General features: G+C 42.3%; 1 protein-coding gene across 1 annotated transcript; it reads left to right on the plus strand.

Moving 5' to 3' along the window:
- The first annotated feature begins 4,707 nt into the window (after window positions 1-4,707).
- Window positions 4,708-21,477, plus strand: LOC113018385 (uncharacterized). Its single transcript, XM_080295802.1, has 2 exons — window positions 4,708-5,437; window positions 20,020-21,477. The coding sequence occupies exons 1-2, from the start codon at window positions 4,708-4,710 to the stop codon at window positions 20,889-20,891; spliced, it is 1,602 nt and encodes a 533-aa protein (XP_080151928.1). The 3' UTR covers window positions 20,892-21,477.
- The last annotated feature ends 1,986 nt before the right edge of the window (window positions 21,478-23,463 follow it).

Here is a 23,463-nt window from a genome sequence, read left to right on the forward strand (position 1 = left end):
ATGTGGGGACCACAGACTTCGCCAGGGACTCGTTGAAGATGTAAGTGAACACACCTGCTAGCTGGTCAGCACAGCAGCGCAGCAGACGGCCGTTGATGCCGTCTGGCCCCGCCGTTTTCCTTGTGTTCACTCTCCTCAGTGCCGCTCGGACGTCATGCTCCGCGATGCTGGTCACCGGTCTCTCGCTGATGACGTCACTGTCCTCGGTAGTCAGGCGGTAGATAGCATTAGCCGCCTGGCTAACCTCGAAACGGGCGTAGAACTGATTCAGCTCGTTGGTGAATGCTGAGTCGGCGTTGATCGGCGCAGTGTCCCTGGCTTTGTAGTCCGTAATGGTGCGTAGTCCGTGCCACATACTCCGTGTGTCGCCCTGGTGGAAGCGGTACTCCACACGTTCCCGGTACCGCGTTTGGCATCTCTCACCGCGTGCCGCACGCCGTATGAGGCCGCTTTGTAGGCGCTCATATCGCCAGTGGCGAGACCCGCGTTGTAGGAGGCGGTCCTGGCGTTGACTGCAGTGCGGATCGATCTGTCCATCCACGGTTTCTGGTTTGGGAATGTGGTGACTCTCGCAGTGGGGATAATCTCCTCCGAATTTGAAAAGGACCAAAGTTCTTGGTATGAACCTAATGCTAGTCGTATTCGTAGATTCATGCAACATGTGGAAACGTGGGTTAAAGCAGCTGAGGAGCGCACAGAACAAGCTAGACAGTGTGATGCAGACATCCAGCCTTCCGACAGTGTTTCTGTGATGTCCGCTGCATTAAGCAGTAAAAGCAGGAGGCGCAGGTCAGCCGTTGGGAGCCAAGTGTTCACTGCTTCCTCAGTACGCCTCAAAGCTGAAATGGCGAGAGCCACATTGCTTGCACAAGCAACTGCTCTCAAACAAAAACAAGAGCTTGAACGACAGAAAACTGAGTTGAAAGCAAAAAGAGAGCAGCTTGATCTGCAAACTGCTATTGCCGCCTCTGATGCTAAATTAAAGGTATTAGAGAATTTTGAAAATGAGCGCTCGTCGCATGTGAGTCCTGCATACCCAACGACTATTGATTCTGGATTCATACCATTACCTGTAAGTCAAACTCCAGTCACCAACACAGAAAATGGTTATGGGGAATTCATGCCTTTACAAAATCACCCTATTGGTACGCAGCAGTCTAGAGTGGATTTTGCAGCAGATGAGCAAGCAGTTGAAACACTCTGTACTGTTATGACACGTCAGAATAATATAACTGAGCTGATGGTGAAACAACAAAAAATGATGACATTGCCACCTTTAGACATCCCTACCTTCAGTGGTGATCCTCTAGATTAAGATAAGATAAGATAAGATAACCTTTATTAGTCCCACACGTGGGAAATTTGTTTTGTCACAGCAGGAAGTGGACAGTGCAAAAGTTATGACGCAAAAATTAGAATACAATAAGAATAAATACAGTACACAGCTGTACAGAATAGAATAAAATAATATACTATATACAGTAGAATAAAATAGAATAAAAATATACAATAAGATAAAAATAGAATACGAATGCTATATACAACTGAGTAAAAATACAACGATGCCAGAAAAGATTATTGCACTTAGTGTTATTGCACATGTGTGGATGTGTGTGTTTGTTCAGTTAAAGTCTTTGTTGTGGAGTCTGACAGCAGTGGGGAGGAAAGACCTGCGAAATCTCTCCGTCCCACACCGTGGGTGCCGCAGTCTCCCACTGAAGGAGCTGCTCAGTGCTGTCACAGTCTGCTGCATGGGGTGGGAGACGTTGTCCAACAGGGATGACAGCTTAGCCGCCATTCTCCTGTCACTCACCACCTCCACTGGGTCCAGAGGGCATCCTAGAACAGAGCTGGCCCTTCGGATCACCCTGTTCAGTCTCTTCCTGTCCCCAGCAGAGATGCTGCCGCCCCAGCAGACCACACCATAAAAGATAGCAGAAGCCACCACAGAGTCATAGAAGGTCTTCAGGAGTGGGCCCTCCACCCCAAACGACCTGAGTCTCCGCAGCAGGTACAGCCTGCTCTGCCCTTTCCTGTAGAGGGCGTCTGAGTTATGAGTCCAGTCCAGTCTGTTGTTCAGATGAACACCAAGGTACCTGTAGCTGTCCACAGCCTCAATGTCCATACCCTGGATGTTCAGTGGTTGCAGTGGAGAATGCTTGTGCCTGCGGAAGTCTACCACCAGCTCCTTGGTTTTACTGGCGTTGATCTGGAGGTAGTTCAGCTGGCACCAGTCCACAAAGTCTTGAGTCAGTCCTCTGTACTCCTTGTCGTCCCCATCAGTGATGAGGCCGACTATTGCAGAGTCATCAGAGAACTTCTGCAGGAAGCACTGGGTGGAATTGTTGGAGAAGTCTGCAGTGTAGATGGTGAAGAGGAACGGAGCCAGAACCGTTCCCTGTGGGGCCCCCGTACTGCAGACGACCCTGTCCGACACACAGCCCTGAGTCCTCACATACTGTGGTCGGTCGGTGAGGTAGTCCAAAATCCAGGTAGTGAGGTGATGGTCCACTCCAGAGTTCTCCAGCTTGTCCTTCAGAACCGAGGGAAGAATAGTGTTGAAGGCACTGGAGAAATCAAAGAACATGATTCTCACAGTGCTTCCAGCGGTCTCCAGGTGAGCGAGGGAACGATGTAGGAGGTGAATGACGGCATCATCCGCGCCAATGCCAGGCTGGTAGGCAAACTGAAGTGGGTCCAGTGATGAGCTTGTTAGGCGCCGAAGCTGAGCCAGGACCAACCGCTCCAGGGTCTTCATCAGGTGGGATGTCAGAGCCACCGGCCTGTAGCTGTTGAGGTCCTTGGGGCGTGAAGTCTTTGGCACTGGTACAACACAGGAGGTTTTCCAGAGCTGTGGGACTCTTCCCAACCTCAGGCTCAGGTTGAAGAGGTGCTCCATCACCCCACACAGTTGGTCCGCGCAATACATTTGTAAGCGCCTTTGAGCACGGAGTAGAGTCTCACACTGAAAGTCCTAAGGACCGCCTCTACTTCTTAGAGCAGTTCACTAATGGACAGCCGAAAGAGCTAATAAAGAGCTGCCTTCATATGAAGCCAGATGTAGACTATAACAAGGCTAAACAGCTCGTTAAAGAGCACTTTGGAAATGACTGCAAAATTGCTGTAGCCTACATGAACAAAGTCTCAAACTGGGCACCTATCAAGCCAGAAGATGCAGAAGCCTTAAATGCGTTTAAACTCTTTCTGACAGCTTGCTGTAACACCATGGCTGAAGTGAGTTACATGGAGGAACTTGATAATGTCGCAAGCTTGAAAGCCATTGTAGCAAAACTTCCATACAAGTTACGTGAAAGGTGGAGAACTGTTGTGTGTGGTATGCAAGAGCGAGGCGACAGAAGAGTCAAGTTCAAGGATTTGGTGGAGTTTGTTAATAAACAAGCCAAAATTGCACTTCACCCTGTTTTTGGTGACATAAAGGATAGCACCACTGCTAAACCATTCACCATTAAACAAAACAGTAACAAGGATCAGAAAAGGGTTGTAATGAAGAAGTCATTCACCACCAGTGCCACACCATTGGACATTCAGGAGAAAGACACAAAGCCAATGGAAAACACAAATTATGTGAAACCCACTCCACAGGCATGTCTGTTCTGTAATGGTGGGCACATCATAGACCTGTGTGGTAAGTTTAAGGGCAAGCCACACAACGAAAAGCTGGAATTTTTGAAAGGCAAAGGACTGTGTTTTAGCTGTTTGAAGCAAGGTCACATGAGCAAACTTTGTAAGAGAAAGGTGAGCTGTGAGGTATGTTCTCTTGCTCATCATACATTGTTGCATATCAAGAAAAGGGACACAGATGCTGACACAGAGAAGAAAACTAAGAACAGTGAAAGTCAAACGATCTTAAGTGCCTTTGTCTGTGCAGAGTCTGAGGATTGTGGGCCAACTGGGGCCGGGGAAGATGACTACACACTTGCAATAGTTCTTGTACAGGTCAAAGCCAAAAAGGGAAGTGTAGTAGTGCAGACTTACGCCTTCTTGGACCCAGGAAGCTCTGCCACATTCTGTACAGAGACATTAATGGACAAATTGAAGATCACTGGAAGGAAAACTGACATACTACTGAAAACTATGAATGAAGAGAAACCTGTCTGTACTCATGTAGTGTCAGGCTTGGAGGTCAGTAGTTTATCTGGTGACGACTTTATTGATCTGCCAGATGTCTTTACACAAAGGACAATACCTGTAGGAAAAGAAAACATACCCCTACAGAAGGATCTCGAAAAGTGGCCTTACCTTAAAGAAGTAAAACTGCCTCGAATTGAGACTGACATTGGATTGCTTATCGGAGCAAATGTACCTAAAGCAATGGAGCCATGGGAGGTTGTAAGCAGTGTAGGTAATGGACCGTATGCTGTAAGAACCAAGCTAGGTTGGACTGTGAATGGACCTTTGAGAGAAACTGGCTGTCATGCAGACAAGAGAAACCCAGCCAAGGCTAATGCAAACCGCATATCAGTGAGCCGTTTAGAGAACCTGTGGCTTCAACAGTTCATGGTGGATTTTCCAGAGGGAGGAAAACATGATGAAGTGGAAATGTCAAGAGAGGACCATTAGTTTATGGACATGGTCATGGAATCTGCAAAACTGATGGATGGCCACAATACAATATGTCTACCTCTGAAGAACAGATTGGTCACCATGCCAAATAATCGCTCAGTCGCTGAACAATGAGCACATAACATGAGGCTTAAATTTCTCAGGAATGACTGCTTCCGACAAGAGTACACAGACTTCATGGAAGACCTTCTTAAAAAGGGCTATGCAGTACAACTGTCAAATGATGAACTGGCGCACAAAGAAGGAAAAGTGTGGTATCACGCCGTGTACCACCCTGTGAAGCAGAAATTAAGAGTTGTGTTCGACTGTGCAGCATCCTATCAGGGCACATCCCTGAATGATCAACTTCTTCAGGGTCCAGATTTGACAAGCAGTCTCATTGGTGTTGTCATACGATTTAGAAAGGAACCTGTTGCAATTATGGCAGACGTTGAAGCAATGTTTCACCAGGTGAAGGTGCCCGACGGTGACTCTGACTTACTCAGGTTCCTCTGGTGGACAGGTGGCGACTGCAATCAAGCTTTGACTGAGCACAAGATGACTGTGCATTTGTTTGGGGCCACATCCTCACCCAGTTGCGCCAATTTTGCTTTGAGGAAGTGTGCTGAAGACCAGAGTAGGCAGTTCAGAGCTGAAGTTGTTCAAACAGTCCTGCAGAACTTTTACGTTGATGACTGTCTCAAGTCTGTCGCTACGGAGGAGGCAGCTATATCAATGTGTCAAGATCTAATGAAAATCTGTGCCAACGGAGGCTTCCATCTCAACAAATGGGTGAGCAACCGAAGGAAGGTGCTTGACTCCATCCCAAAGTCTGAACTGGCAGCAGAAATGAAAACCCTGGACCTGGATCATGGCAAACTTCCACTTGAGAGGGCCCTTGGTCTCAATTGGTGTGTTGAGTCAGACACATTCAGATTTAAGATCAACATCAAAGATCGCCCATTCACAAGAAGAGGACGCCAGCAGTCTTGCCAGCAAAGATTATCCTGCAGGAATTGTGCAGATTGAAGATCGGGTGGGATGACGACTTACCTGAGCACATAAAGAGGCGGTGGACTGACTGGTTAACCAGCCTTCCTGCTTTGGAACACTTCTCAGTTGCAAGATGTTTCAAGCCCAAAGATTTTGGAAATGATGTATTTGCACAACTACATCACTTTGCAGACGCAAGTGAGGATGCATATGGCTCAGTCAGCTACCTACTCATGCGTAACACGAGCAATGAGACACAATGTGTATTTATGATGGGCAAGTCCAGAGTGGCGCCTCTCAGGCCTCCTACCATACCCCGTCTGGAATTGACTGCTGCTACAGTAGCCATTAGGATGGATAGTGTCCTGAGAAGAGAGCTACAACTGGACCTTGCAGAATCAGTTTTTTGGACAGACAGGTGGTGCTCCAGTATCTCCGGAATGAGACCACGCGTTTTTGTACGTTTGTGGCAAACAGAGTTGCAGCTATCCTGAAAGGCTCTGATGTGAAACAGTGGAAACACATCAGCACAGACAAGAATCCTGCTGACTGCACCTCAAGAGGGCAAAGAGTAGATGAATTTATGAAGAACAGAACGTGGGTGTCTGGGCCAGATTTTCTTCGCAGTCCAGTGGAGTTTTGGCCTAACACTCCACTGAATTGTTCGGAAATCACTTCTGGTGATCCTGAGATCAAGAGAGCCACAGTAAAGAAGATAGAGGTGGAGGAAAATGTTGCTCCATTCAAGAGACTGATAAATTACTTCTCATCATGGACAAAGTTGAAAAGAGCGGTGGCGTGGTTCCTGAAACTTAAAGCCTTACTTTGGAGTCTCTGTCAAAAACGTAAAGAGCAATGCGTAACCAGTGTGGAGAATAGCTTAGACAATGATCGACAGCTGAGGCAAAGTCAGATTGACAGTTTCAGGACAAGCTTTAAGCCTACACAAATTTCAGTGGAACACCTGAATCAAGCAGAGCTCGATATAATCAGATTTTGCCAAAAGGAGAAATTCTCGGATGAGGTTTCAGCTCTACACAAGGGACAAAGTGTGAAGCGCAATAGCCACTTATACAAACTGAACCCTGTACTACAGGAAGATCTGTTGAGAGTTGGTGGAAAACTGAGCTGGGCAGCTATGCCGGAAATTGCTAAGCAGCCTATTATCCTGTCTAGAGACTTTTACATTTCTGACTTAGTCCTCCAACAGATACATAAAGAAACTGGGCATGGAGGGCTCAATCACATGCTCTCTGAATTGCGACAGAAGTTTTGGATCCCAAGTGCCAACACAGCCATTAGAAAGATCATCACAAAGTGTGTGACATGTCGTCGCTTGCATGGGAGAGTTGGGAAACAACTGATGGCTGATCTTCCACAAGAGCGAGTGTTGCCAGATGATCCACCCTTCACCCGGGTTGGTGTAGACTACTTCGGCCCATTCGAAGTAAGACGTGGAAGAACCATCTTAAAAAGATACGGTGTTATATTCACTTGTTTAGCGGTTTGTGCAGTGCACATAGAGCTGGTCTCATCATTAGACACAGATTCATGCATAAATGCAATCTGGCGCTTCATAGCACGGAGAGGACAAGTGAAGGAGATTCGCTCAGATAATGGGACGAATTTTGGTGCTGCCAGTCGTGAGCTGAAGGAAGCAATCACTGACTGGAACACTTCACCGTTTCAGCATCTATTTCAACAGCATGGAATTAAGTGGACATTTAACCCTCCCACTGCTTCACATCATGGCGGAGCATGGGAGAGGTTGATAAGATCAATACGAAAAGTGTTGAATTCTACTGTGAGAGAACAAGTTCTGGAAGAAGAATGCCTTCATACAGTCTTATGTGAGGCAGAGTCGATCATCAACAGCCGACCAATCACCAGGGCATCAAGCGACCCAAATGATTTGGAGGCTCTGACACCTAATCATCTTTTGTTGTTGAAAACAAAACCTTCATTGCCTCCAGGATTGTTTGACCAGAATGACCTCTACTCACGACGTAGATGGAAACAGGTGCAGTATATGTCCAATCTATTTTGGAAGAGATGGATTAAAGAACACCTACCTCAAGTTCAAGAACGTCAGCGGTGGGCCACAGCATCAAGAAACTTTGCAGAAGGAGATGTCGTTCTTCTTGTGGACGACTGTGCACCACGAAACTCATGAATTATGGGAAAGATCATCAAAACAGTTCCAGACAAGAAGGGTCTCGTTCGCCGAGTCCGGATAAAGACAAAGACTAATGTTTTGGACAGACCCATCACCAAGATTTGTCTGCTTGGGGAATCTAAAGGGGCTAGTGGTAAAGACTAAGCCCCTACGATAAGCCATGTGCTAGCAACCTCTGGCTCTTTCCTTCTTTCTCTCTTTCCTTCTTTTCTTTCTTATTCTTTTTCATCTGTTCTTTTGGAAATGAAGAGAAACCAGCCTTAATATACTTTGCAAAGCTGATTGGCAAAGTATTGGACAATTCATTTGTCTATAAATAACATTTTGTCATATGTTTAAACATTGGATATGTCTAAACGTGGTTCATATTAAGTTTGTAAAGTTAAAAAAATGTGGTAATTGTTCTAAGGCAATACATTATTAGAACAATTAGGGGCCGGTAATGTAAGCGCCAGACGTCTGCTTTATATTTTTATTTACGATTGAGTTCATGTTTGTTTTATAATTCATAGATTAATTACATAAGTCATCTTTTCAGGATTAATAAATGTGAAAATATATGTGTTTACATAAAGTAATTTTAAGTCACTGTTTTGGGATTAGAACCTAAAAGAGGGAAGGGGAGGAGCATGGACAGAGAGGTTAGGAGTTTCACGGTTTTCTGAATGTGTGCACAGGTAGTTCTGGATAACTGCTATTTTTTGGAACTTTCATGCTTATTTAGGAAGGAGTTCATTGTTACATCTTCAGTTTGTAATAAATAAACAGTCTTCAAATCATAATGCAACTGGAAGCATTTCTTTTGGAAACCAGGAACACGCGTCAGCCATAGACTCCCCTTTTTTGAACTTGGTTTATTGGAAATTACCCTACACCAATGTTCAAAGTGAAGATCTGAAGTGGAGGGAACGAGGAAACACGTGGACAGAGAGGAGGTGCTGTGTTTAAGAGCAGGAAGAAGAGGGAGGGTTATCAGGCTGTGGTTCACAGAGGAGCAGTTTGAGAGCGATACAGCAGTTTTTTGTTTTTGACGCTGTCACCGGTACGAGATTTCGGAATGGCACCACTTACCTCAACATCCAGTTGTGAAAGCTGCATCAACCTGAGCCAAAAAGTGATCGAGCTGGAACAAAGGATATCCACGCTATACCAAATCCGGGGGGCTGAACCGGAATGAAAGTGTCTGGAGCACACTAAGAGATATTTGGAGATTGTTTGAGAACTGGATATCAGCTCATCTCACAGTTGCTATCCAGGCTTGACGCCTTCTTTTGGTAACATCCGATACATAAGCTTCCTCATGTTGCTTCCAGGTGGAGAAACAATGACAAGATAGCCCATTTTCAAGCTTATTCCCTTGCTGGTCATGCAATCTAACACAGCAAGAATGAACCATAGCTGGTGTTATCGTGCTATCGCTCCTCTTTCGCTAGCGCTTTGTTTGGCCCAGAAATATGGCGCCTCAAACAAAAATCCTGGCCACGCCAACTCCCGTGACATTACGCTCCAAAACCCTATCTGTTACTCCCTAAAAGCAGGTATCATATACTTTTCTTGCTCTGTTGTTGCCTCTGTTGTCTTTTGAATGTTTATCTCGGGAATAGAAGACAGCCTTCTCTCAGGACAACATACTGATCTTTGAAAGACCCTCACCAACCACTAATGTTACATCCACCAGGTATTACACAACAACCATTTCTTTGTCAAGCAGGAAAAATGTGAGTTTCACATTTATAGTGAAATTTCCAGGGTTCATTGCTGAAAAATGTCCGACAAGTGCTGACTGAAGGCAAGCACACTACCAGGACACTGCTCCAATGATTTCTGAGATTTGCACATTTCTATTGACTGTTTATAGGGACTATAAAGCTTTCTTCAAAGGGTGGCCTTCCTCTCTCGTAGAGATCGGGTGAAGAGTGCAGTCATTCAAGAGGGCTTCACTATACACTTTATACACATCTCCGTACAATTTTTCTATACATATTTCTGTACATTGTTACCTGAATATACGAACTTCAGTTTCTTATGTTTAAAGGGACACTTTGTGTCTTCCTTTTATATTTCATATTGTCCTTTCTACAAGAGCTGTGTAACACCCAAATTTCTCATCCGTGGGATAATAAAGGTTTACTCTATTCTTTTCTATTCAGAGTACAGCTGCTACACCTCCACACTGAAAGGAGCCAGTTGAGGTGGTTTTGTCATAATCCAGCTGTGTGCAGACAGGAGAGGACCCAGATACAGACTCATGGAAAGGTGACTTAAACACAAAAATGGCTTTATTTGCACAAAGGGGAAATAAACAACACAAAACTAAACTGGGAAATCTAACGAACTGAACCCTCGGGAAGGCACACGGAGAATCACACACAACCACGAGGGAGGACGCGACAAAGGACTGAGGGAGACGCTGACCTAAATACACAGAGGGATAACAAGGAAGTGAGACCAGATGAGGAACACAGCTAACATGAATAACCATAACGAAACAGGGGAAGCTAAACTGAACAGAATGAACAAAGAAACATGGGACTTTCACAATAAAACAGGAAACGTGATGCGCAAGTGGAGGAGCGGCAGACAAGAGGGAGCGAGGGAACACGGGATGAGGACAATCTTGATGGTCTGGGGAAACATAGATAAACGTAAAGGAATAAAACATCAGGGGGGGGGAAAGGCACAAGAACCCACACAATTAACTAAACATAGACACACAAAGGAAGACACAGAGGCCAAAGACACGGGGGAAAAAAATCCAATAAACAAGACTGAACAGAATAACCTAAGAACAAATGGACTTAACAAAAACATGCACAAAAACTCAAAACACTGGGTCAAAAGTTCCAGGACCATAACAGGTTTGGCCATCTGACTAGAATGCCTCACGAGAAACTCCATGCGTGTTGTACAGGGAGGAGGGCTAGAGATAGAACTAGGACATGCTGGAGAGATTATATGTCTCAGCTAGGCTGGGAATTTGGAATTGACGTAAAGAAATGTAATTCCAGTTTGTGCTTCCCTGTCTGTGTCGCTTACAAGAAGAAGGTCAACAAACACACCGCAGTACATAATCAATCAGCCCTCAGTGTAAGCTACAAAAATAAAATATGGGTTACACACACATACTCAACAGAAAGCTATCGATATCAGAGCAGGCTGCTGCTGTGTGCGTGTGCGTGTGTGTGTGTGTGTGTGTGTGTGTGTGTGTGTGTATGAGGGATTAAAACATCTAATAAAGTCAGGGAAAAGCTCTCAGCCTGACTCGCAGACAGTAAAACTCAACATCAAAACATCCGGCTGGGACTCATTAAACTGTGAGGGTTTGTAGAAGATGCAGCACACACACACACACACACACACACACACACACACACACACACACACACACACACACACACACACACACACACACACACACAGAATCATGTTTTCATATCCTTGTGGGGACATCTAACTGACATAATGCTTTCACTAGCTGCTTATCCTAATGCCTAACCCAGTGTTTCCCAACCACTGTGCCGCAGCACACAGGTGTGCCGTGGAAGATTATCTGGTTTCACCTGATTGGTACTCTAAGCGACCAGCGTGAGTAATGGGAAGAACAATTACATTCTCTTCCACTAGAGGGCGGTACAATTACCAGCTCTAATTATATGAGTTGCCAACTGCCAGTAAAACAGAGGAAGACAAAGAAGAAATTACATAATAGTTATGCTGTGGGTGAGACAACACAGCACGTAATAACAATAGATAAATATTTGAAGAGAAAAAGTAGTCGGTCTGACCTGGGTCCTGGAGAAAATTCTGACCCAGATGAAGACCCTAGCATGAGTAGTGGTCAGAAGCAAGCAAAAAAGGCATTCAGGGAACAAACTGAGCCAAATCTGCTAAGCCACGTGTGTGTGGAAGATATTATTGAAATGCTTTTTGTGACATTTTTGTTTGGTGGTGAGCTGTGTGATTTTTTGTCCTGGAATTTATGATGAAGCTAACAGAACAGTAAGTGTTGCTTTAAATCGGGGGGTATTCAACAAAAAAGAAAAGACTTCTTACTTCTTAATGCAAAGGTTCAGATGATCATTATTCTAAATATTTAATTACTTTAAATGTTTTTATTTTAATAAAGACACAATTACTAATTCTACTGAAAAGTGTGTACTTTTAATATATATTGTATTATACATATTATATCTATATTTTAAATATAGAAATAAGAAAAATCATTAGAAAAAGTTGTTATTATTGGTATTATTAGTATTATTGCATATTAATGATGTATGTATTAATGTATGTATGTATATGTATATGTATATGTATTAATGATGAAGGAACTGACCTTACAAGTCACATAATCAACTTTTTGGTAAAAGGTTAATGTGGCAGTTCAACAGTTTAACCTGCGGAGGGAGCCAGAGAAGCTGTTTTGAAGTCAACATTACCAGGCAAAGGGCGAGGGGGGGAGACTGTTGCCATAGTAACTGAATCTACTAAAGTCAGTAAGTGTTTGTCTTAATTAAATCACTTAGCTGTTCTTAGCTGTTAGTGTTCATCTTCAGGCACTGAATTCACTCACAACAGCCATCATATGGCTGACAGTGGTTTGATCCACTTCCTTTCTCTTTGATTTACTTAAATCTTAAAGTGATTCTCATGTGAAAATGTTGTATTAAATATTACAGCAAAAATAAACATCTTACTGTCTGATATAACGCTTGGTTTGGCCTCTGGGGATAGTTTCCATGAATTGTGTCCACTTTGACTTGTTGTAATTAAAGTGGAATTCTTTGTTGAACTTTCTTAAATTTCTTCTTTGAACACAGTGTTATCTGATTGTATTTACAGGCAGCATTTCACTTTCATTCGTCTGCTACAGTCACCACAGGTTTGAAAAGTTTTAATAAAAATCTACACAAACACATAAACATAATTAATTAGTACAGTAAAAGCCTGAAAATTCAGTTAAATTCCTAAAAAACAAGCAGTATTATCCAGGAACCTTTAAATGGTCTTCAGATCCCCAGGCCTGTATAAAACGCCATGAGGCAACTGCTGTTGTGTTCATTCACTAATTAGAAAATTTTATTGAATTGATTAATGATTATTAAATAAACAATCAGTATGCTTTTCTCACATAATATCTCAAAATGGTTACATCCATGAAATACTTGGCAGGTATTCTGTCTTCTGTCTTTCTACAGCTGAACCATGACTCTCCAGAGTCCAGCTCACATGCACTCAGCTGCTCTATTAATGAATAGAATAGAATAGAATAGAATAGAATAGAATAGAATAGAATAAACCTTCATTATCCCACGGATGAGAAATTTCAGGAAACACAAGGTGGTCCTATAAACATAAAAAACCAAAGTTTGTATATACAGGTAACAATGTACAGAATATGTATAGAAACATTGAAAAAAATTGTATGGAGATATGTATAAAATGTACAGGAAACAAAGAAGCTGGTGAGTAAGATGACCAAAAGAATGTTAAGCTGCATTAAAGAGTCTGACAGCTGCTGGTAAGAATGAACTGTGGTAGCGCTCCTTCCTACACTGCGGGTGTAAAAGTCTACTGCTGAACGAGCTGCTCAGTGCTCGTACAGTCTCATGCAGGGGGTGGGAGGTGTTGTCCATGATGGATGTTAGCTTAGACAACATCCTCTCCTCCCCAACCTGCTTGATGGACTTCAGCGGACTAGGACAGAGCTGGCCCTCCTGACCAGTTTGTTGAGTTTCCCCCTGTCCCTCTCTGCCATTCCACCACTCCAGCAGACCACAGCATAGAAAATAGCAGACGCCACCACAGTGTCATAAAATGTCCTGAGGAGTGTCCTGTTCACCCCGAAGGATCTCAGCTGCCGTGGCAGGTGGAGACGACTTAGACCCATTTTGTAAAGTGCATCTATGTTTGTGGACCAGTCCAGTTTGTTATTGAGGTGAAAACCCAGGTATTTATACTCCACCGTTTCAATGTCCAAACCCTGGATGTTGTGTGGCTTCTTGCTGAAGTCAATCACCAGCTCCTTCGTCTTGCTGGCAATGATGCAAAGATGGTTCTGTTGGCACCAGCTGACAAAGTCATTGATGACCCCTCTGTATTCCAGATCGTTTCCCTCCGACACCCAATCCCCAATGGCGGTGTCGTCTGAGAACTTCTGGAGATGGCAAGTGTCCGTGTTATAACCAGTGTTGGTCAAGTTACTTGAAAAAAGTAATCAGTAACTAATTACTGATTACTTCCCCAAAAAAGTAATCCCGTTGCTTTACTGATTACTTATTTTCAAAAGTAATTAATTACTTAGTTACTTAGTTACTTTTTAAAAACACGATTTACAACCTGAAGAGGTGATAAAGCGATAGATCTTTCAGCCCAATTCTACTTTTTCTACATAATCCATCATACAAAATGTAATCAAATGAAAAAGTCTCTTTTTAAAACTTGTTTTATTAGTTTTAATCTACATTTTTAAACAAAATATCTGTACTTTCTCCTCTTTACATTTCCAAAACAGACTTGTTCCTTTAAGTTCATCTAGCGTTTATATTCAGGGATTAAAGTAGGCTGGAAAAACAGGTTAGTTTGCGTTCATGTGGTGAATTCACTATAAAACACTGATGGACTGCTTATGATTACATCAAGTGTGGCAGAAATGAATGTGCATTTAAGATAATGATGCTTAGATTATTTAACTGAATTGAAACTTTATTCTAGCTGTATACTGTCTAGTGTGAAGCCGCATAGTGTGAGTGTAGGGCATGGACATCAGATATGATAGCTGGTGAAACTGCGTACATGTTGTTAAGTTCAGTTGTGTAAATCCACAAAGAGCAGCAGGTCAGCTGATTGCAGCCTTTACACTAAGAAAACTTTATGAAGCTTACATCAGAAATTATTGTGGGCCATCATTTTTTCCCCACACTGAGCGCCATTACTAATTTTAGAGTTCCTCCAACTCCTGAATTTACTTCAACCCCTGACTGCGCATTTTCCTGTTTAGAGGCAAAGTCACCCTCTACAAAGTAGGCAACAGAAAATAGTTATTGTTTTAAAATATTTCACTGCATGTTTCCCACATAATAGTTTCAAAATAAGCACATTCATTAGAATTAGAATTTAGATTAGAATAATATTTGTATTCTTGTGCACTAATAATATTTTCTGATTATATTCTTATATTAATATAGCACAAGCTTTAGTTACCTTGTAACCTGTAAACTGTACTTTTTCACTTTTACTCAAAGAAGTTGCTTCAGTGCTTTTACTGGAGAATATTTTTTAAAAACACAGGTATCTGTACTTCTACTTAAGTAAAGAACGTCTGTACTTTTGCCCCCTCTGATGGTCTGTGTAACTCATTACTATCATCTTCACATCATGGGGTGTTTTTGGGGGGGAAACCAAGAATCGAGCTCTCTGTGAAAACAACAGGAAATGAGCAGATACACTGTCAGAGTGGGGTACAGATACTGAGTTTTATTTAGAGGCAGTGCCTGTGTGGTTATGACTGAATATGTACTGTTAACAGTAATTTTGGGGAAACTCCAGAACTGACACCCTGTTATGGAACCATAAGTCATAACAAGATGATGAGCTTTGGGACTGTTGTGAGGACAGTATGCACATGTTCAGATGCTGTGTAGGTGTTCAAGTCTCTGATTTTGATTTATCCAGAAAAAAGATTCTGCTGTTGGAAGATTATGTCAACTGTATTTGATTTTATGTGAGCAAGCCCCTCCAAAGTCTCCCACTGCCCATCTTAATGTGACCAGAGGTACAAAACAACAGAGATGCTTCTGTGTGCACAGGCGCTCAAGTGTGAACTCAGAGCAACAATTAAAACAAACACACTCCAGATGAACCTGCTGTGATTCATGCAGATGAGTCAGGATGTTGTTTATGGTGTTTTTATTCTCCCTGTTTTTCCTTTGCAGCTCCCTTTATTATGTGTTAGCTGCTTAAGTGCTGGTGTCCTGGTTCTCTCTGCGATTCTCCTTTAGTTAAACAAGCATGTCTAATGTTTCTGCTATTAGTGATGTGTTTTAGCAGGACAGAAAGAAAAGGTCATTACTTCTGTTAAATCTGTTGGATTTTGTTCCTCATTTGCATATTTTCTGCTTTGCTGCAGGAAGCGAAACAGTCACTGTGTGCCACACTGTCATTATATCAATGCTGCTATCCTGTATATATTGTACATACTATTGTTTGAGTACTTACGATTGTTTTTTTTTTTTTTGTTGTTTTTTTTTGTACTTTTATATTTTACATTTATATTTATTATTGAAACTTGCACCAAGGGAGCGGCACTCCAATTTTGTTGTACTCTGTACAATGACAATAAAGGCTATTCTATTCTATTCTATTCTATTCTATTCTAATGTTTCCCTGTGATGCTTGCAGTGGTGTTTTTGTGGACTTTCATCGTTTTACAGCTTTATAGCCTAAAAACACGACTGATTATAGAGGGATTGCAGATGGTGAGGCATTTAGTGAAGACCTTACATTTTGTTTCAGTAACAATTAAATTCACCCTGATTATCTTCATCTTGGTTTTACTGCAGCTGTAACATTACAGTATTTGTAAAACGACACTGAGAGAGAGCCTGTTTCTGCGTCTTTGTGCTGCTCTTACAAAGGTTAAATGTTCAGATGATGATTCCAGCTGTTCTTCAACCTGCAGAAATCATCGTAAAGCTACTACATCTGGATTAGAACAAATCAGTGTTTTTAATATCAGTTTAGTCAAGTTTATTGTTCCTGCCCAGAGATCAGGTACAAAAACTCATCTCAGAGATGACAGCATCTCAAATTAGCATCGTCAAAACAGAGCAACAATAAAATAAATACATGCACATCTATGCAAAACAAACAAACAAACGAGGCAGTTACTGAGCTGAAACATAGTTAACAATGTACATGACAACAGCTCGCACACTGCAAGTCTCCAACTTTACCAGTTGTTTTGCTAATGTTTCCAGCACTCGTGATCTTCATGCACTGAGTATTTCTATTTATTTCTGAGTTAATCTATTAACTTGTGAATGACAGGACAACTGCACATTTGTCATGGTCCCCGTGCCTCGCCAGCTGACCCCTTGTTAGGCAACATGTTGTTTTTTTTTGGTTTTTTTTTGGTTTTCTGCTCTCTCTCTCTCTCCTCTGCTGGGGCGGTGCTTATTACGGGCTCCCGCCCTTGGCCCACGCACCTGCGTTCAATCTCCCCACCTGCTGCTGATCTCCACTAATCTTGAGCCCTTCTTAAGACAGTAGTGCTTTGCTACTCATCGTTGGATCGTTGAGCAATCTGTGTCAGGCACCCTTTAATCTGAAAACTAGAATCCTTGAGTTGTTGTCGTTACTAACTGACGCTTCTTTGTGTAGATCTTTCCTAGACCTGCCTACCTGAAATCCTGCAAGTGAGTGTGTGGAAGCATGAGAGCCTGCTGAGGAGAGTGGAGTGTGATTTGGAGAGGAGTGGAGCATGTTTGATCCCTTCCTTTTCCCCCACGGTCCCTGGAGCCCCTCTAGAACATTGTGTATATATATAATCACTTGGTGTTGTCACTGTAAATACATTCACTGTCTTTTCTGCAAGGATCCCTCGTCTGCGCCTGAGTCTGTTTAGGAACTCTGACAACACTGGAGTTGGACACATGTAATCTTTAAAAGCTTCTCATAGTGTTTAGGTCTGGAGGTGCAGAGTGCACATGACCATTACTCCTAAATGTTTTCCTCCTAGTGAGGAAACAAAATATTCACATTTTGCACAGTGAAAGCTGACAGTCAGTTAGAAAACTGGTATTTTAAGCATACTGACCGACTCATGACGTCAGCACGTCTTTTTCTTTTGGCTGCTCCATTTAGGGAATCACCACAGCAGATCCTCTGCCACCATCTCATCCAGTCCCTAGCATCCTCCTCTGTCACATCCTTAACGACAAATAAGAATCTTGTATGTGGTCTTACTCTTTTCCTCATTCTAGGTTTGACAGATTTTCAATGATTGTATGATCATTGATCAGAAATTACAAAGTAAGACCTGAGGTGACCAACATTTTTAAATGTATTCTATATGTATTCTGTTTAATACAAACTGCGACTCCTATATTCACTGTTTTCCGAGGTTTCAGCGTTCAACGTTCAAAGACATGAAAATTAGGGGTGGGTTTTTATAATCGATTCATCGATTAAAATCGATTCTGGCTTGGATAATGTAAAATCGATTCATTAAAATCCTGAATCGATTTTTTAATATAAATTTATTTTGTCCGAAATGCCAGAATCTCTGGTGACATCTCACAAAATTTCAAGAACCACCAAACAGTAAATGAGAGCAGGTACAGGGATTCTGCACATAGACTTAAACACACAGCGCGACCCGCGGATCAGAATCAGTTAGATGTCGCCTTTCTCACAGTCGGGGCTGAAAGCCGACAGCTCGCTGATTCTGATCTGTCGGCGGGTCCGCGCTTTGTGTTCACGCCCTTTATGCGCTGATTCTAAAGCTGTTAGTTTGATCTCTCTCCAAACAATATTGACCGAACCAGCAGCAAAAGAAGATCCAAACGCTTCACATAAACATCGTCATGAATTCACTCTTTTACTGTTTTGCTTCCATTGCGATGCACAGCTCTCTCTCTCTCCCTCTCTCCCTCCCCCTCTCCCCCCCCCCCCCTCTCTCGAACAGTTTCGCTTTCTTCATTATTCGCTTGCTTGTTACACAAGTCTACTGTTGTTTACAGCGCTGTCGGCCGCTGTTTTTTTCCCTTTTACATTCTTCCGAAAAGAAAACCTCATTTCTGCTGTTCAATACTGAACAAATTGAAACTTTTTAAAATTATTCAAAATGCAAAATGCTTAGCCATGTCTCTAATAAAACCGCTGTAACGTCAGAGGTAATGTTGATTAATTAATGGTTTTCTTTCGTTTTTGATGTACTGCAGAATATTTTTATAAAATCCCAGGCCAGGAAAATCACCTTCATGTTTTTCTGTGTTTTATCTTCAGCTACTTTGACACAAAGGCATCTGCTGTGATGCTCACACCTTGGATAAAGTCTTGAGAGTGTCAGCTTCCTTTTTATAGATACAAAAATATGTAAATGTCCTGATCTGAATTATATCTCTGACTATCAAAATTTCCCAGATTTAAATCGAATCGAATCGAATTAAATCGAATCGTGGATCGAATCGATTCGGGACCTTGTGAATCGGAATTGAATCGATTCTAGAAATCAGTGACGATACCCAGCCCTAATGAAAATGTTACACAAGCTCCTCAATTAATCTCAGTTTTATCTATATAGCGCCAAATCACAACAACTGTTCACTCAAGGTGCTTTATACTATAAAGACCCTACAGTGATGCAAACATATGACTGATTTCCAGGCATTGCTGTAGTTTCATACAGAAGTCACATTAATTAGCAGGTGCCACTGTGCCACCCTCCTGGAAGGAGCTGAGGAGAGCCCCAGACTCGGGGTCACCCAGCAGCCACGGTGCAGAAGCTACAGGGACTATATTTCAATTCACTCTCCTCTCATTACTATATGCGAATCTGCCTGGGCTGGGAGCCACCACTGCTATTCTGCTCTGAGGCCTTCCCCAAACATTTGTCTTAATTCATGCTTATGCCATCTGCCTTTACGTATGTGAAATGCTTTCAAATCTAAATGAGAATTTGGGCCAGCTAAAGAATTACAATGCAGAAGTTGTCATTACAGGATTGGTGTGCTTGCAATGTTTTACATGTGTTGCACAGTATGGAATCTTGTTGTTTTTAAGGTTGCTGCAGTTACAGTGGTTATTCAACTGCAAAAGGGATCACTTTCTGTTGTTGGTTTTGCTGCCAGAGGTTTCTGTAGTTTCCATTGATTTTGTTAGTTGCAGGTATAGTGTCAATGGTTGCTTGCATCACTCCAGGTGTTTTGTTAGTTTCACAGGTTTGTTACCCTGCAGATTTTTGGGAGATTGTGGGAGTTGCCTTGTGTAGTTGTAGGCAATGCTGTAGACACAGTTTAGCAGTTTTGGCAATTTCAGTGACAATTTTAGACGTTGTTCACATTGGTGTTGTTAGTTACACTGGTTTCAGATATTGCTCTAGTTTAATTGCTAAGTCATTTTTTTTATAAGGGTTGCCGTAAATGCTGCAGTGAGAGAACTGCTGAATTCATTTAAGTCGCCTGTTTAAAGGCACGATTAATCAGAAATTGCCACCTAAAAACTGAGCCGACCAAAATGTTTAAATGTAAGACTCACAACTCTTACCTCATTTCACTGAAACACAGCACCTCCTCTTGGTGATGTCACCTCATTCCCTCACCGACAGCTACCAGCCTACAACACATATGTTGGGTTTAGATTAGTTTCACTTCTACAAAGAGGAACCTACACTGTCATTATTACTGAGAGGAGAAATGGCGCAGAAAGGAGTTCAGCTGGACCGAGAAACCTTCTCTTGTTCCATCTGAGCTACTTTGAGGATGTGACAGCAGCTGTGTCAGAGACCAGAGATAAACTACAGGACATTCTGAGAGAGGAATGGACAAACATCTCACTGACAGTCACTGAAGAGGATGTTTTACTGTCACCAGCAGAGCCAAAGACCAGAGCTGGTTTCTTAAAATATTCACATGAAATCACACTGGATCCAAACACAGCAAACACACATCTGTTATTATCTGAGGGGAACAGAAAAGTAACAAGAATGGAACAACAACAGTCTTATTCTGATCATCCAGACAGATTCACTGCATGGCTTCAGATCCTGAGTAGAGAGAGTCTGACTGGACGTTGTTACTGGGAGGTGGAGTGGAGAGGGAGAGGAGTTGGTGTAGCAGTCGCATACAAGAATATCAGCAGAGCAGGGAGCTCTGATGAATGCAAATTTGGATTCAACGACAAATCTTGGTCTTTACGTTACGATTCAAATGGTTTTCAGTTTTGGCACAATGAAGTCCGAACCAACCTCTCAGGTCCTCGGTCCTCCAGAGTAGGAGTGTACCTGGATCACAGAGCAGGTATTCTGTCTTTCTACAGCGTCTCTGAAACCATGACTCTCCTCCACAGAGTCCAGACCACATTCACTCAGCCGCTCTATGCTGGACTTCGGTTCTTTTATTATGACAGTGACACCGCAGAGTTCATTAAACTGAAATAGACAGAAATGATTGAAGGACACTTGGTTAAAACAGGTTTTTCGGTTTCCACTTTCTTTGGTCTCTTTCATTGTTGCTCAGACGTTATTGATGTGCTGTTGCTTAGCCTGTCAGTAACACTTTATAGGTGCGACTTTGACATTGCATTATTTGTTGTCTAGTTAATGATTGGCTTTGTTTTAATGAAGGAAAAGTGTTTCACTCTGCAGAAACAATACAGCCTCATATATCTTTGTAAATGTTGTATGTTGTTCTAATTAAGGTATTTAATGTAAAACATCCCATTTCTAGTTTGTTATATCTTCTACACAAGAGTTATTCTTTATGGGAAACTGTTTTTCATTTATGTGCACTGTCATGTTTCAATTTAGAGAAGTGATCAGTTTGGTTGGGTGTTTTTGTGTTATTCTCTGGTTGGTTCCTTTTTCTTTTGTTTAAAAAAACTAGCCATTGAAATATGCGCAACCCTGTGAAAAGAAGAAGTAATATGCACTCAAACAACTTTGTATGGAATAAAATGACACCTTATATAAAACTTCCTCAGTTAATCACTGTATTGTGTTCCAGTAAAATTTGACTGAGTTAAAAGTTTCATCTCTGAAAAATATTGTTAACTTGATCAGACTGATATAACAGTTCAATAGTTCAGGCCCTGAAGTGCCGGTGATGATCGTCCGGAGTGAGGCCCATTTAGTCCAGCACAACTCTGCAGATGTCTGCGAGTCTGCCCCGTGAGGTTGGCGGCAGACTCAGGGCCGCCATCTCAGCCCCCCCGACAGCAGTGGAAGCTGCTGTGGTGCCCAATCTTGCACACTTCTGCCCCAGGACTAAAAATATGTCATATCCTGGATTAATCACATCACATCCTGCATTGGACAATTCCTGACTGAGTCTATCAAAGTCATAGTGGTAAACACGAATAACTTGGATGTGAAATAGATTCACAAAGACATTTGGAAGGAGGTAACCCAGACAGACATGAAACCATACATGAGTCATTTGATTTGTACAGATCTAGAAATGAATCTACCAGAAGTTCATGCAGAGTCTGGCTGGACAATCTTTTGGGCCAATCACTCAATGAATTTCCCATGTTGCCATGCATGATTCCCTTTAACAACTGTGATTCAAGACCAGGCCGTCATCAACAAGACAAGCTGGCAGTCAGTGGATGGCGTGCCTGCCCCTCATTTTTAACCCAATCCAAACATCAGTTGATGAGCATCTAGTCACTTTTAGGGGATGCTGCCCTTTTACACAGTATATGCCAAGAGTGCCATTTAAATGTAGCATAACGATCTGGGCAACATATCATGGCAGGACAAGTTATGCCTGAAACATTCAAGTATGTACTGGGAAACATGAAGACGGTGTTCCTCAAAAAGAACCAAGGGCAGCACATGGTTTTGGAGATAACTGCAACTATCATTGGGCCATTCTGGATTACAATAGGAACAAAGGTGGATTTGACAACCTTGCTAAGGTATGCTTATTTTTGTACTCCTTGTCTATCATCAGATTGTTTGAAATGGACTATAAAGTGCTGCGCCAGCTGGCCCGGCCTCCACAGTCACCTGACCTAAACCCAATCCAGATGGTTTGGGATGAGATGGAGCGCAGAGTGAAAGCAAAGGGCCAACAAGTGCTCAGCATCTCTGGGAACACCTTCAAGACTGTTGGAAGAACATTTCAGGTGATTACACATTGAAGCTCATCGAGAGAATGCCAAGAGTGTACAAAGCAGTAATCAAAGCAAAGGGTGGCTATTTTGAAGAATCTAAAATAGGTTTTGAGTAATTTCAGATTTTATTGCTTACTGCATAATTCAATACGTGTTAATTCATAGTTTTGATCATGAAAACAAGAAAAAACATTAAATGAGAAGGTGTGTCCAAACTTTTGACTGGTAATGTACACTCACATCAACGAGACATATGGATTATGAACAACAAATAACAGTTCAATACATGGGTAGCACTTTATAATAATGTCACACTAGTAAGTATTAGTGAGGTATTGGCAGGTGCTTCATTCTTACTATGCCATTTATAAATACAGTTATGTTATGTTTATCCATCTGTTACTGGTACACCATGCACAGCTATCACTGCTATTACATCACTGCTAGTAAAACTGATAATCATAATCATATCCTTTCATTCATTTCCGCTTATCTTTTTTCAAGGTCGAGGGGGCACTGGAGCCTGTTCCAGCTGTCTTAAGACAAGAGGCAGGGTACACCTTGGACATGTCGCCAATCTGTCCCAGGGATAACCCACATACACAGACAACCATTCACACTCACATTCACACCTATCCCCACTAATTGCATGTCTTTGGACTGTGGGAGGAAGCCGTAGTACCCGGGGAGAACCACACAAACACGAGGAGAAGAGAACTCTAAACAGAAAGACCCCGGCCTGATAATGAAATTGATTTTGCTGCAGTTGCTATATGTAGTTTCAGATGCTAGTTTAATTGCAGAAGTTACCATGTTTTGTAGAAGATGCTGCTGTAGTTTGCAGGTTTTGTGGTTAAAACTGTTACTATACTTTGCTGATGATGTTGCTTCTA

Source organism: Astatotilapia calliptera, chromosome 3 (genome assembly GCF_964374335.1).
Source record: "Astatotilapia calliptera chromosome 3, fAstCal68.1, whole genome shotgun sequence".
NCBI lineage: Eukaryota > Metazoa > Chordata > Actinopteri > Cichliformes > Cichlidae > Astatotilapia > Astatotilapia calliptera.